Source organism: Arachis ipaensis, chromosome B07 (assembly GCF_000816755.2).
Source record: "Arachis ipaensis cultivar K30076 chromosome B07, Araip1.1, whole genome shotgun sequence".
Classification (NCBI taxonomy): Eukaryota; Viridiplantae; Streptophyta; class Magnoliopsida; order Fabales; family Fabaceae; genus Arachis; species Arachis ipaensis.
The window spans coordinates 41,292,679-41,308,985 of record NC_029791.2 but is presented as its reverse complement, the minus strand read 5'-3'; the positions used below and the strand labels follow the sequence as shown (position 1 = coordinate 41,308,985).

Below are 16,307 nucleotides of genomic sequence, written 5' to 3'. Positions count from 1 at the left end.
TTATTTCTTTTGCTCACTTTTTTGGTACAGAAAAATACCTTTTGGTTTATTACTAGCGTTTAGCAAATACCTTTGAGATGCTTCTTATTAAATAAAGCAGAAGTTTCTGCTACTCTTTAATTCTGTTTTGATCTCTATGTCATTGAGAGTTATCATATGTGTTGCTAACTTATTATGTTTTAATTGGCATGTGGTAGAAAGTTTCATTCTCATGGGTTTGTTTATCTGTTTTTGCATTAGTATCATGGAAGGAACTTCTTAGAAAAACATTTAACTTGTCCTTTGCTATAAGAGATGTGGTAAAGTGTAAAAAAAATTAAAAAGAAAAAGAAATGTTGTAAATAATATATATGATATAAAAACAAAAATGATTCAAATTAATTTAGAATTGGAATGTTTAGTCAATGATATCTAGCTTTTTTTATTTATTCCTTAGATATTAAACCTTGGTAACAATTGAACAATAAACTCTTGGAAAAGAGATTCTCTCAATAACTGTTTCTTTTTTGATGCTTTTGATGAGAACAATTCAAACGATTGAAGGTGAATAACATATACTAGTAATTTATGACTGAATCACCATAAAGTCAAAGAGGGTCGGTTAAGACCGGAAGAAACTGACCTCTATAAGTGGACAATGTTCTGGCAATTGTTAACTATTAATTTACATTTTTAATTGCAAAATTATTTAGGCTAATTTTTAATTTACATTTAGAATTGTCTTGTTGTAATAGACTAATGAAACGAGTGTATGTTGTGGACATTGGACAATGTAAACATGTTTCTTTGAAGTAATGTAGTTGGTAAATGTGATATATTCTTTTATTATAAAACTGAGATCATATTATTATTGATTGGATTAGTATGCCACCATCTTTGCCCCCAAATTCCCAAAAGAATATATGAGTTGGTGTGTATACTCATGTTGGTATCTTTATGTTTTTTTTTCTGGCAAGATTGTATTTTTTCTCTATGGCTTTTTCAATCTGTGATAGTACGAGGCAGATTTTCCTTGCCTGATCCTACAATGCCTCATGGTCGCCAAGTAAGATATTCTACAAATTTAGTATTCAATTTACCAATGAGATAGTTCTTTTTTGTTAATATATTATGGCTTTTCATATAGGACGTGATAGAGTGGATTTGTGGGCTATAGGTTAAATATTTGGAGGTACGACAGATTATTAGAAGTTGTGCTTTTAAACTGGTGCAGTTCTGATCTCTGGAAATATTCTCACCATCCAAACTACTTTGGCGAGGTTAGTCCTCTCTTTCTTATTGCTTTCAAATCAAACTTTGAGAATTCCATGTTTACGTTAACTCTACTACATGATTATAGGAAATGTCCTCTCCTAACTTTTTAAACTGTGAAAAGTTGTTTATATGAATAAATTTTTAGAGCTAGCTTAAATGTCTCTATAGAAAAAGGAGCATATACTGCTATGAAAGTGGATCAAAAGAGAGGAATATTTTTCATTGATCTTCTAAGCTATCATTAGAAAGTGAATAAAAGCTATTATGAAATGTGTGTACCTTAAGCCTGAACAAAGCATTTGATCCCTTATTGACATCATCTTGGAAGACTTTTAGTAAAGATTTCGTGTAAAGTCAAAAGCAGAAGCAAGGGTGGGTAGTTGTTACCTCAATTCTTTTTTTAATCCCTTTTTTAGTGCATCTATTTGTCATTGAATTATATTTTAGTACATGGTATTATGACTTCAAATATTTTAACATTTTAAGTTGTTTGCTTGCACTGCAGCTATTGCCTGATATTATGATGCACTTTCTTTGTATTGCAACCAAGAGCTAATGAGGTTGTTATCACACCACTTGCATTGGCTTCTCAAAGTTTGAATGTGAAATAATACGTAACAATGATTGTGCTCTGTTAATAATATCCATAGATTGTTGATTGTTTTATTAAAATGAAGTAAATTTTACTGCTAATATTTTTATTAGATAGATGTGTTTGTTGGCTATATCTAGATAGTTAAGTCTGTGACTTATAATCCTCCTTATTGGTGTTTCTAGATTGAATATTGGTGATGATATTTAGTTTCAGTTGGATGCCAAGAAAACTACATCTGTTAGGATTATGTGTTTTGATCATAAATTGAGTCTAAAGCCTGCACTTAACTCTTTCACTGAGGACTTTAAGAAGAGTTCCATGTGGACATGGGAAGAGTTAATTTTCTATAAGCAAACGTCCAATGAAATGCTACTAGACTTTGAGGAAAAAAAAGAAATAATGTTGCACCAATGTTGTCAGATTGATAAAAAGTCAGTTTTTTTTTTTAAGCTTTAAAACTTGCAACTTGGGGCAAATTTCAGGAATGGGACCCTCCAAGGAGTTTCCAAATTTAACAAGAAACAGTAAACTGGGATAGAGCCTTCCGAAGCTTCAGCGTGTAAGAAGCCTCATCACCACCAATGTCATTTGATGAGTACAAAGTATGAACGTAAGAGCACCAATACTAGCTTTAGTTTTCAACTGTAATGTGAGGTCTGCCATTTAGAGGTTTAAATCATAATGAAGGAATGTCATTATTATATATGATAAATTTAAAACTATAATACTGTCAACACTTTTTCATGTCCTTAAACCTCTTTATATCCCCAATTACGGTTGATGTATGTAAATAGAAACCATAGGAATGTTTGCTTTGATTTATGGATTTATTGAATTATTCCATTGGAACTTGGAAGCGAGTTCTAATTGGTTAAAAAATTCAAGTTATAGAATAGCATAGAAAAATGATCAAGGTGCAGAATAAATGCTTGATTTGATGTTTTCAATTAATTTTTTTTGAAAGGGAGCGGCAGCAGCCTTCCTCGTTGTCTGTGGTGGAGGTGGAGGCGGAGGGCTCTGGCGCCTTCGCCATTGTATTTGGGTTGGCCGCTGTTATTTTGGTGGTGGAGTTGAGGTTGAAGATAAAAGGTGGGGATAATTTAAAAATTTTATTAAAAAATAAAAAAAATTATGATTTGGGTATTTTTGTTACGTAGAACTCATCTTTCATGGATATAATATTAGTCTTCTTAGTTTATAGATACTTTTGTCAGCATTCATAAAGTTTATAGATACAAATGGTTGTTTTTTTATTTTCTTATAATTTTCAAAGTCATTCTCTTTATATGCTGGTTCAAAATGGAAAACTCATTCCATTTTCAGGAGTACCCTCCTGGTACCTATGGAAAGTAGAACAGCAAAGCCTTTTATCACAACAAACTTGGTTGTATTTGCACCTATAAATGCTTCAAATGATTGTGAGGATAATAATTTTATTGCATGTGGAGATGCACTAATTGTTGATCCAGGATATTTATCAAGATTCCATGGAGAGGTATACTTTCACATGACTATTGAACAATTTATGTGTAAACATGCTTTTCTATTTTTCCTTTGTTTCCTATTTCTTTTATGGATCTGTGGCTTGGACTAATAATTAATTTCTATATTATCAAATTTGTTTTACTAAATCGTAACTTATGACTCTATAATCATCCGTTAGAGAAAGTTGTTACTACTTTGCCAAGAAGACTAGTGGTCTTTGTTACTCATCATCACCATGACCATGTAGATGGTAAGTCTTTCCTAGAATATAGCTGTTTATGATCCTTTAGTGTACATTGCATTATGAGTACACAGTACAGTTGGTAAAAATGTAAGCAGTTTACAAGAGCCATTTCACTTTGTTATTTCTGAACTAAATCTAAGTGAGCAACAAAAAGCATCTAAGTTGAGGATATGATCTAATATTTGTTAGCTCTGCACTCAAGTGTACCTCATAAATTATAACCTTTTTTTTTTCTATTTTCTGATAGAAGCTACTGTCTGTTCTGAGTTAAGTCTTCTATGTAGAAATTGATATTTAAGATGTTATTATCTGCAGATTATTTTTATTCTCGTATATTGTAAACCTTTATGACAGGTCTATTTGTGAACGTGAATATTATTAAAATGTTTATTTCTTTTGTTAGTACGAGGATGTGATGTGAAGAAAATATAATTTTTTATAAAAATATGACATGGGATGGATTTTTTATATACTTTAGTTATCCAAATATAATATTTTGATGTCTTATGTATTTTTTTATGAGACTTTATAATATATTTTGATTTGTGTCGTTTAGACTGAAAACATATCTAGCTTATAATGTAAATTTTATGATTTAGATTATTTGAATTTGTCTTTTTTAGACTTATTTTGTGATTATCATAATTTTTGGATATGATTATGCTGTAAAAAAAATCTTACAAAATAGAGTAAGTTATTGTCACAGTTTTAAAATATGGTCACGCTAAAACTATGATCATAAATTAGGCTAAGGTCACAGTTTTACAAAAAAGTGTCACACTAAAACCGTGACTATAGATTAGGCTATGGTCACGATTTAAAATTAGAGTGACCACAGAGTAAGTTATGGTCGCGGTTTTAAAATAGCATGAGTGCATGACCATAAATAAACTATGCTCACGCTAAAATTGTGACCATAGATTAGGATGTGGTCACGATTTAAAATACTGTGACCATAGAACAAATTATGGTCATGGTTTCTACGCTACTCTATGGTCACGGTTAAAAAATGTGGCTTAAAGTATCAGATAGAAAACACTACAACAGTGACTATAGATAAAAAAGCTGTGATCATAGATCTATGGCTACGTCAGAATAGGTCACGGTTGAAAAAACTGTGATCTAAAGTAAAAAATAGTGACCATAGATCTATGGTCACAATTTTTTGCTGTGACCATAGACCAAATTTTTTGCAGTGTTGTATTAGCCGTTTTGTTTTAAACCCAAGAATAGAGCATTGGAATGTTATAAAATGGATAATGAGATATTTTTATGGTACTTCTAGCACGAAGTTGTATTATGAAAGTGAGAGCCTATTCTAGTTGGAGATACTAGTCACACAGTATCAACTTTGTTTTTGTGATATTTTCATTTTTTTGGTTTTTGTTTGTATGATTTGATGTTTAAGTTGTTTAGCTTGTTGTATGTGTATTTTGTACAGTAATTTGTGATTCTCTTGTTTTCTATTTTGATCATAGTGAAATTATTTTTTTAATTTTGGTGACTTGTGATTTTTACTTTTCACATTAAAGAGATTTTCTACATTAAAGTCTTGATGTGCTATCTCTATTTTTTCAATTTTTTATGCTTTTTTTTGTTGTATTAGTGTGTTAATCTGTTGCTACCATTTATTTGTGAATGGGTGTTGTTTTTCTAATTCTTAAAAGTAAAAAATTATGTGTTTTATTCTTGTCACGAGGAATATATATTATTGTATCTATATCTCCTGTGAATATAGATACTAACTAAACATTACATGAGAGTTTAAGTTGTTAAAAGTAATATCTTTTGTTATGAATGTTTTCTCTATGCTAGATCTTGCAACTTTGATGTCATAAGTCCATTGGATAATTTGTTTCCATGACTTTCTGTTTCTTTAACATTGTTTTTTATGCTCCGATATAATGGTTGGTTGATGAATGAAGGGAAAGCCTTCAAGTGCGTAGATTTTGACTTGTTTTTATGAGACGTGAATGAAATCAAGCAGTAGAATTAACTAATGATATTTGCATTAGGTTAGATTATTCATATTATATTTTTTAGTTGAAATTTTTTCTAGGACTCTTTGTAACGTGAAATACTTTGTCCCGTATTATCCTCTATATTCTTGCTTATGTTGGGTCAAGAGGATTTGTTTTTCTATACTTCACATATCTTTATTTGAATAGTAAAGATGATTTGTGCTCCTATATAAATAACAGAATCAATTTTAAGGGTTTTTAGGTTTATAAAACATTAAAGTTAATGAATTATGTGTCCTAATTTCCAGAAAAATAACATTTTTGTTCTGTTGGTAAATGGCATCAACTATATTGGATACGTTATTCAGATAGATGTACACCAAGAAAAAAAAAATTGTTATTTACATATAAATTGCAATGACAGATTGGATTTTACTTGGGGCTGATTTGGACAGAAATTGTTGTAGCAATTACAAGTTGTTTAGAAGTCAAAATCAACGTTGAGCATATGCAATTGAATTGGGCAAACTTTTGGCAAGAATACCTCAAGGAAGGCCCAAATGACCCAAGAGAGCCAACTGATGAAGAGGGAAGGAGTGAAATGGGAGGCCCAAGTGAGGAAACATCAACTTCAGAGAAAGGAATTGGGCCGTAGTTGAGAGCTTAGAGTGATTTGCCTAAGATAGCTCCAAGGTGGATGAAGGATTTTGTGAGGAAGTGACCTGCGTAACGTTGAATAATAATCTGCTGAACAGGAGTAAAAAGCTTGAAAGACACCCAAATTCCCTGGTTAGAAGGATAAATGAGCTGAAAAAGAAGGAATGGCGTGTTTGTTTGGTACAAACTTATAGAAAAAGGCAATAGATGTGTCCATTACCTAGGTAGTAAGAATATAGAATTAGAGTATGGTTTTTCGTTCTGGGATTATCCCTTTTCAAAACTACTGTTTATTTATTTATTTATTTATTTATTTTTTTTTAACAAAGATAGGAGACTCGAACCCGCAACCTCTTAATTGAGTATGGAAAGACTATGCCATTTGAACTATAACTCATTGACGTTTTTTTTATACGTTTTTCCTGTTTCTCTTTTTTATTCTGTTAAAAAAAATAGGAGAAAAAAAAAACAAAACATAAAAGAAAAAGAAGCAAGAACAACACAAAAGAAGCAGCCAAAAACACACAGCACAATAGTAAAAGAAAAATAATTAGAAAAAGAAACAAAAAAGTAAACGTAGTAGCAATAGATGAGTGAATTCATATTTGTATTAGAAGCGTTTGTTAGGTCATTAAGTTAATTGAACCAATTTGATTTAACTTATATGCTTGTAAAACTTCATTCATATAATAATAATAGTATCGAAAAGATAACTATGAGGACCAAACTTAACCAACAATTTTATGAGTACCAAAATCTTATTTAAGCATTTAATGTTTGTATAAGTCAGACAAAATCTCATAAAGTAGCTTTCATTCATAGATCAAAGAAGGCTTAAAACACAATAATAGCACTTAGATGATATTGATACCCCAATAATCCTAGAAACTTTTTCTTCATATAACAGAACTGGATCCGAACAAAACAACATAATCGCAACAGAGACTCAAAAGAAAACAATGGACTATATTTTGTCCTTATTGGAACATAAAAGATGGGAAATCACAACAATGACACATCCATGGTGGTTCTTACACAATGTTGTTGGTGGTCAACGTTGACCTGAAAGACCAAGATAAAATATCATTTGCTTGAGCGTATTGCCCAGTGGAACCTGAGAACCCAACCCTAACCCATTCAGGAACGGCATTACTGAAGTCAACATCATGAGTAAGTGTTACTGGAGCAGCATTTGGATATGAACATATAACACTTAGTCTCTTTGAGACAGAGTTATATGATATTTTTGCAGTGGCTACCACTCCACTTTGGAGAATCCACTTGTTTGTCACAGATGATTTGATAGAGTTGATATCAATTCCGATGTGGATAAAATCGGGATCTTCAATCTCGCGGTTAACATAGGTATCAAACTCAACAGCAACAATTGTATCGGTTATTATACCTGGTCCGTCGAAGAGACCGAGGAACTTACCACCGGAATTAGGAGGGATGGTGGTGTCGGTCGGAGCGATGAAGAAGGCAAAGCCGTCACCGGGAGCATTGGATCCGTTTTGTGAGACTTTAAAGGTGAAGGTGGTTTCAAAGCTTGATGCCAAAGCAGATTTACTAAAGATGTGAATAGGGGCAGAGTATAATGCTCTGCCTACACTGCCATTTTGTGGTAATCCATTTTGGTCTACATTGGTGAGGTGTAAGACATTTTTATTTGAAATGGACGAGTCTCCTTGGAGGATGAGGTCTTCCTGGTTAGGCTCAAATTTATTGAAGGTGAATGAGACAGAAGACATGGTTTGGACTGTTGGATATGATTTTTACTATATGGTTTGCAATGTGTTGAGTTTGGGATAAAAGGTTTAGTGCCCCTCCACTGTCTTTATAGCGGTGGAAAGAGTAAACCAACAAAGAATCTCTAAAAAAATTTAAGTGGAATGCAACGGGTAAGAAAAAATTATTTATTTTTTAAGTAGTTACTCGGTAATATTTAAAAAAGTGAATTAAAAATATATTGTTAGACCTTTAAACTAAAAATATTAAATTAATAGTTAAAAGTGTTGGTTAAAAATAATAAATTTTGTAAATTTTTTAGTTTTTCTAAAAAATAAAGGCCTATAAAAAATACATTTATGTTATATGTATACTTGTTTCCAGTGGAACTCGAATGACAAATTATTTTAAATTTTTATATTTATCACCACAAAATTATGTTTTTTTGTGTCAATAAATTTTTTGTATTTTTTTATATATTATTTTAAAAAGTTGTTTCTTTTAAAAAAAAAAAAATTTATCAGAACATAATATTTATTATAAAAGCATGTGTTTTATTTCTTTGTTTATCTTCAAAGATTATATCTACTTTATAAAATATTCTGCGTTTTTTTTCTTAGTTTTCTATAATAAAAAGAAAAAGTTTAGGGGCCAGCAACTTTTTCAAATTCTGGCCAGCATGTAACCAGCAAAGAAAAGTGAGCCATTAGATGAAATCTCACACCAATCTCACACCATTAAAATCATCATTGATGGCTATTTGATGGCTACAAATCACAAAAGTTACTGCCCCTAGCACTCCACCTTAAAAAAAACTAATTATTATTAACTTTAGAGTTGACGTGTTTAAATTTTTCTAAAATTTTACAAACTAGTTTATTATCATTTTTTCCATTTCACTATGGGTATCCAACATTTTGTCACATAAATCATCGGACAAATTGATCTTTTATAATCATCAAGTGGTGAACGCAACATTACCGGTGGAGGCCTTACATCCTTGATGTCCCTACCATATCTAAATTTCTTAGTCAAAACATGTTTATTAACCCAACCATCACCATCCTTTACGTGATGCTGAGCAAGTCGTTGAAAGCTTAAATTTTTCAACCTACTAGCATTAACATTGAAGCCAAACCCATATTTAATTTTAAATGGAATTGGAAGTGGAACATAATGACGTTTTTGTTGGTCACAGGAAAAGGAGAAATGTGAGACCTTTAAGCACGACAGTTGGAATAGAAAAGTCTTATCGTTCTTGCGGTAATGGCTAGACTTGTGTGTTGTGTCAAAGTTGTTTTGGAACGAAGAGCAATAGTTTTGATCTTCTTCGATTTGCGGAATTAATTTTGGCGTGGCTGAGGAATGGGCACCTGAAGAAAGAGTGACGAGTGTGCAATGTGAAGTAGAGTTAAAGGGTTGGGTAATGGTGCTGAAGGAGGTTGGAGAGTTAGGATGAAGAAGATGTAAAATGTATAATTTGAAAATAATCTCTGCTATTTTACCAACAGAATACGTAGTTAGCTGCCAACTATGAATACGTAGGGTATTGTGATTGGTGTTTGACTGAATTATCCTTGATGGGTTTATTCCATTCTGACGCACTCTCTCACCTCTCTCTCACCAAACTGATCTCTCTCACCTCTCTCTTGACCTTTTTCCTTCAAAACTCGTTTCTCCCCAAAACTTAAATTCCGTCCATTTTGATTTGTACCCAAAGAATATATTCTCTTTTTTCTTTCTCTACGAAATGTAAAGCTAAGTGTACTGTTTATCCTCCTCAATGCCACAACAAAATTACAGTGCCACAATGAAATTAGGATGTGATAGTTGACTCCCCTGACGATTACGTTATTCCCTTTGAGGTATGTAATCTCCGACCCTCCGCTATTTTATGATACTTGTTGTTTTACCTGGCTGAAATCAATTTTGAGATTCAAGATTTGATTAGACGATTATATCAATACTTGTGATTTTGACGATTTTAGAGTTTCAGTTCAATTGTTAACGGAGTTTGGTGGAAAAAAACATGGAGCAGTTTTACACAGCCAATTTTTGGCTTTCATCCATTTAATTTGTATTTGATTTAGGGTTTTATCAATTTAATTTGTGTTTGATGTTAGTTCTATTAGACGGGACACCCAGGAGGTTCCATGGGCTTTCACACAGCCCGTGTGAGAAAGTGCTTCTCTTTAACACGGCCTGTGCGAGAGGTCAGATGGTTGTCACACGACCCGTGTGAGAAAGCGGCTCGCTTTGACACGGACCATTTGAGAGATCAGACGGCTATCACACGGCCTGTATGATAGGTTAGAGGGCTGTTACACACCCTATGTGAGAGATCAGATGGGAGAGGACTATGGCATGGCTCGTGTGAGAGATCAAATTGATATCTTATGACCCGTGTTGAGAGATTAGAGTTATTTTTTTTAGTTTCAGTATTAAATTAACCCAATTAAGAAGCCGCTTATGGTAATTACTTAGGATAGTTGCAACCAATATAGTGGCTTTGAAATAGTTTTGTTAGGTATTAATTATTGGTGAGTTTGGAGGCAGAGTTTTTCGGTTATTAGCTGGACCAGAACGTCGTTGTTTTGTAAAGTAGTCAGTTGGTTTTCAACGTAAATTCTTTCGGTTGCATTTAAGTGTATTGATGAAAAAGTTTAATGCCGGTCTAAATTTTCTCAATAGATTTTTGTTGCAATCATAGTCCAAACTGATGATCAATCCTCACAATCCAAGTTTAGAATAAAGAATGTCTCATAATACAAACCAAAATAGTAGGGAGTTTTAAATCCCGGGTCATCTTCCCTCGGACTAGCAATTAAGAGTGCACAAATTTGGTTGTGAAATAAGAGAATTAATTTTATTCCATTCACTGCCGTGATATGTTTTGTTGAGTGATTTCAGGTCCAATAGGCAAGAATGGCTAGGTAGAAGTGGAAGGAAGCAAAATAGGAGATTTCATGAAGAAAACAAAGGAGATGCACACATCGCAGTGTGTGTACGCACACCATCTTGTGAGTACACACAAGTCCTGACGCGTGACTTCATTAACAAGTCACGTGACTCGCGATTTTGGGGGCCTTTTGGCCCAATTTTGGAGTTCCTGAAGCTAAATTGGAGGCTATATCAAAGGGGCAACACTCCATAACAAATGGGGAGGGAATTATTACACACAATGCACAACATTATTAGGAGTAGGAGTAGATTTAGTTTAGTTTTAGAAAATTCTCTCCTAGGGTTTATTTAGGTTTATAGTAGAATTTTACATTCTCAATTTTGATCTTGGATTATAGCTTGCTCTTATTGTAAGTAGATTTTAATTCTCTCTTTAATTACACTACATTTACTCTTATTTTCTTATAATTGAAGTTACTTTGGTTTAATTTCATTACTTTTGATCTTTGAGTTTTTATAGATGAATTTGGTATTTTATGATTTATATATGCTTAATTGAGTTTCTATTGTTGATTTGTTCATAGATTGGATATAGTTTTCATTATCTTTTGCAATTTGCTATGTTTTGCTTTTATGCCCACCAAGTGTTTGTGAAAACGCCAATTATGGATATTGAGTAGATTTTCACTCCTTGGCTTGGGAAATGAGTATCTAGGATACTAGAGTCATAAAGTCCAATATTTAGTGGTGATTTTGGGATGTTAGTTGCTCTTGTTTTCTAACGCTAGCTTTTTACTAAGTTAATTAGTAAGTTAGTTGGGATTTGTGGATTAAGGCCAATTATGCTCACTTAACTTATCCTCGATGTTAGGGTTGACGAAGTAAGATTAACTCATTGTAATTGCCATAGTTATGGTTATGACAAGGATAACTCTCATTCTTAAGTCAAGGCTCTTTTATGCATTAATCACATTTTCACTAGTTTTGATCTTGTTTTCTTCTAATTAGAATTAATTGTCCTTTGATCCATTGTTAGTTCATGCATTCTTTAGTTTCTCTTAAATTTCCGTTCCATGCTTGGGGAAGGGAAGGCTTGCGAAGAGAAGGAGAAGAGAAGAGAGGGAGGACGGCGTCGGCGGGTATCACTGCCGCCGCGCCGTCATGTGTCGCCGTTGGAGGAGGAGAAGCACGAACCAGAGCCATGGAAGGGAGAAGCAGAGAGCGTACAGGGGAGTAGAAGCCACCACTGCCCTCGTGCTCATCGTTGTATTTGCGGGGCCCATGTCGCCGCTGTCGCCCTCGCGGTGAAGCCCGTCTCCACTGTTGCTATGTCCATGCCGTTGCTGCCATTGGAGCTGGAGAGAGATCCCACGAAGAATGAGAGAGAGACTGATGGGAGATTGATGCGTGTGGGAGGAGGTGAAGCCGTTGCTGTCACCGTCACGTGTGGGGTCGCCGCTGTGCCTAGCCGCCGTCATCGCTGCTAGAGGTGGGTAGCCGAGACTCTGCCGCTGGAGAACACAGCTGCCATCGCCGGGGAACACTGCCGGTAAGGGTTTTAATTTTGGTTTCTGTTATTTTGGATTTCAAGATTTTTGACACTGCATGGTTGTTATAGTTGATCCACCGGAGCTTCTGGCCGCTATTGGAGCTGCTGCCGGGTCAATTTGGGGTTATGGCTGGTCGGTTCTACTATTACCATAAGTATATTTTATTTCAAACCCTCACTGTTAGTATTCCGTTATAAATTATTGAGAATTTCGCGATGTTAATATCTCAGGGTTGAGTTTCGGAAATTGTATGATAAAAAATAAAAGCTATTGCGAGGCCTTCTCACTTCGTTTCTCGTGGTTAGACTAATTGGTTTCGTTCTTGTTACTGCGATACTCTATTAACAATTATGTTCTACTTTCATTTAATATCCATTTCGCATTAATCCCAATTTACGTCAGATAAGTCGTCATTGCTGTGAACCTTGATTGTCGCTGTTGATATTGTCTGGGAATCAATGAGCTTGCTGCCGCAAGTTAGGAATAGAAAGATGGCTCTTGACGCATTAACCTTTAAGGAGTTCGACTTTGTGGTAGGGGCTTTTCTAAAAACTAATTTATTTAAAATTTGAATTTTTATAAATAGATATGATATGAGAAATGCCTTTCTGGTGATGATGTAAGTCTTATGAATTGTTTGATTTGTCTTGGAGGAATTTCATTATTTGTTTGACTGGGATATTGTCTGATTTTGTTAAATTGGGAATTTCTGATTGGTTTGATTTGAAAGGATTTTTAATATTTGAAATTCTGAGTTTTGGTTTATTGGTAACTGATTTGGTCTTGAACTTGTTGGAAAGAGTTGAGGATTGGTTTAGTTGGGATCCAAAAAGGGTGGCAAAATCCAAGTTTTAGGGGAGGTGCTGCCGAATTTTCTATAAAATATAAAACTTTATTTGAAATGTTATTTAGAAAGTTTAAATTTGAGAAATCGTATTATTTGATTTATTAAGAAAATAGTATGTTTTGAATTTAATTTAATTGAGAAAAAACATATGTCTTGAGTTCAATTTACTCAGAAAAAGAATTACTTTACAATTTTAAATCACTTAAGAAAAATATTATGTCCTAAGGTCGATTTTATCTATAAAAAGGGTTTATGTTTTGAATTGGACTTAAGGAATTCGTTCAGAGGAGTTTTAATGAATTTACAAGAATGAAATTGGAATTGGTTTTGGATTTTAACTTGGTTTGGAATTTTTTTTTTAATTTACATGATTTGGTTTTGATTTGGTTTAGAAACTTCCTTTGAATAACTCAAATTAAGGAAACAATGATTTTTAAGAATCTTTATTGAATTTATGAAAATGAGGTCGGTTGTTTTTCCCCTAATGTCTTGAGACCTTGCCGTGGATTTTAATTAAAATTTTTTGATTTTAATGTTATTGAGCGAATGGTTTGAAAATGAATGATTTTGAGTAGTTCAGAAGAGATTTTTAATTTGGCATGGTTTTGAAGTCGTTTGGGAGTTTTGGAAAGATGTTGCAAAAAGTGACTTTGTTGAGAAAGGAAATTGATTTGAGAAAAAGTGGTTTTATCCCGCTTACAGTGAGGGTGGTGGTTTTATCCCACTCACGTATTGATAAATTGTTTAGCAAGGACGGTGGTGTGATCCCGCTTGCATATTGTTTTGTGTGCCCAGTAAGGATGGTGGTTTAATCCCGCTTACTGTGGAGGCAAGGAAGGTGGTTTAATCCGGCTTGCGAGTTCCGAGCAAGGATGGCGGTTTAATCCCACTTGTTTATGGAACCTATGGATAAGGATGGTGGTTTAATCCCGCTTATCCGAGTCGGGTCTGGCAGCATAACCGACGCGTGAGCTCACAGCCAGTAGGAAAGGCATGCATCATATGTATTTATGTGACATTATTTGGCCGTGCATATTATACTTGGTATGCCTATGTGAGTAATTCAGTGTAACTGCTAACTGCTATATCTGATGTAATTGTACTTGATTGTGTTTGAACCTCATTATTTTTGTTTTTGATTGTTGATTCGGATTTTGGTGAATTGGGTGTTGATCAATTTTGTGTCGGGCCAGAGGATGTGATGTGGTTTGGCTACATTTGGGCCGGAGGCTATGATTGGATGGGTCAGTGTAAGTTTGATGAAATTACTTCTTTGGTACTTGTCATGATATGTTACAAGATAATGTGTATAATTGCAGTTTTGACAAATTCAAATATAAATTCAGATTTTGGGCAATTAACTAAAGGTTTTTGAAAATCGTTTGGATTATTAATAGTTGGTTTTAAAAGGATTCATAAGACGAGCATCGATCACTGTATTATGAAAACAGTTTTATTTTACGTATCTTATTATAGAAATTCTCTAACCCTATAGTGAGGACCAGCGAGGACGACATTCTCACCCCCTTACAGGTCTTTTCTCTTTCAGGTTATGAACGACGAAGTTCAAAAGAGCTTATTTCATTTTTGTTTAGACGATATCTTTTTTGTATTGTTTTAGTATGTATGTTTCCCTCGCCTTTTAACTTTTCACAATTTGTAAGAGGGATATGATTTGTCTTATGTAAAGCTTGTAAGTTAATACTATATATATGTATGTGTATGGTTGTAAGTATGGATTTGTGTTTTGTTTTAAGCGGTATCTTGAGAAATACGGTTTAAGTTTTTAACAGGCTCATATTTTAGTATTTAAATATTTTAAGAGTCGTCGTAATACCTGAGCTATTAGAGTGGCGCAACCGGAAGCGTGACATTTTGATAGTTTGGGTGTTACACAATTGATTTGAGTAAAAAAATTTTTTCATTGAACTTGCTTGAATTATATAATGTGGAACATGTTTTTGAGCGAAGAACACATAAGCTTGTGAGTTTTTGAGCTTAATTGGGTGGTTACATCATATAATCACTATTTTCATTCCTGTGTGTATTATTCTCTTTCTATGATTGTAATCTTTGATTTGTTTGATTCTTTATGTCTATTATTTGGTGTATGAATGTATTTATATGATTGAGGCCATCATTTCATTTAGCTCACTTGCCCAAATAGCCTACCCTTTTATCTTCTATTGTTAGCCAACTTTGAGCCTATTTTAATCCCTTTTGTTTTTAATTTTAGCACATCACTACCCCTAAGTGGAAAACAATAAATGTCCCTTGTTTGGATCTTTGATTAGGTTAGGCTAGTAAGAGTGTGTATCATTCAAGTGGGAGAAGCTTGGGAACATTGGATGATAAAAGTGTATTTTGTAGTTTTATTGAAAATCTTGAGAATTGGGAAGATACTCATGCATTAAATGTTTAAACCATATGCATTCATCTTTTGTACATATTATATTATTGAAAAAAATAGAAAAAGAAAGTAATAAAAAGGGGACAAAATTCCCTAAAGGAAAGTTCAATAATAATCAATGCATATGTGTTGTGATAAAAAAGAGAATGCGTGAGTGTGAAAAAATGAAGAATGGGTAGTTAGGTTTGCATTAGAATTATATAGGATGTTATATGTGTTTGGTGAGAGCTTAGGCTAATCAAAGATGCAAATTTCAAGCTCACTTGACCATATGCATCCTTACCTTTACCCTAGCCCCATTACAACGTTTAAGAAGTACTCATGATATTTGTATGCATGCATTGAATAACTGTTGATTGTTAGATGAAAAAAAATCTTAGAAAGCATGATTAGAGGAGAATTTTGAGTGAATAAACACTATACACTTGAGCGACTAGAGCGGATACACATCCGGTGAGGGGTTCGATTGCTCAATTACACGTTTTCACCTATGATCATCCCTTTTCTTGCAAGTTCTTAAATTCTTTTCAATAACTCAATTCAATTGTGGATTTGATTTGATTGTGATTGCTTTAGCCCTTGTGTTCACATATGTATTCTTGGGAATTGATTTATTTTGATAAAGTAGTTGCATGCATGTATATAGGATGCATTTAGATAGTTTATTTGCATTGA

General features: G+C 33.5%; 1 protein-coding gene and 2 long non-coding RNA genes across 3 annotated transcripts; 2 read left to right on the top strand and 1 right to left on the bottom strand.

Moving 5' to 3' along the window:
- On the top strand, positions 888-2,476 carry LOC110264580. Its single transcript, XR_002350751.1, has 3 exons — positions 888-1,045; positions 1,127-1,259; positions 2,332-2,476. It is a non-coding gene; the product is annotated as an uncharacterized LOC110264580 (long non-coding RNA).
- On the bottom strand, positions 6,993-8,023 carry LOC107609443 (lectin CPL). The gene has a single exon (XM_016311426.2). It carries the CDS (start codon positions 7,945-7,947, stop codon positions 7,228-7,230), a length of 720 nt encoding a protein of 239 aa, XP_016166912.1. The 5' UTR covers positions 7,948-8,023; the 3' UTR covers positions 6,993-7,227.
- LOC110265165 lies at positions 12,277-13,142 on the top strand. Its single transcript, XR_002351436.1, has 2 exons — positions 12,277-12,374; positions 12,444-13,142. It is a non-coding gene; the product is annotated as an uncharacterized LOC110265165 (long non-coding RNA).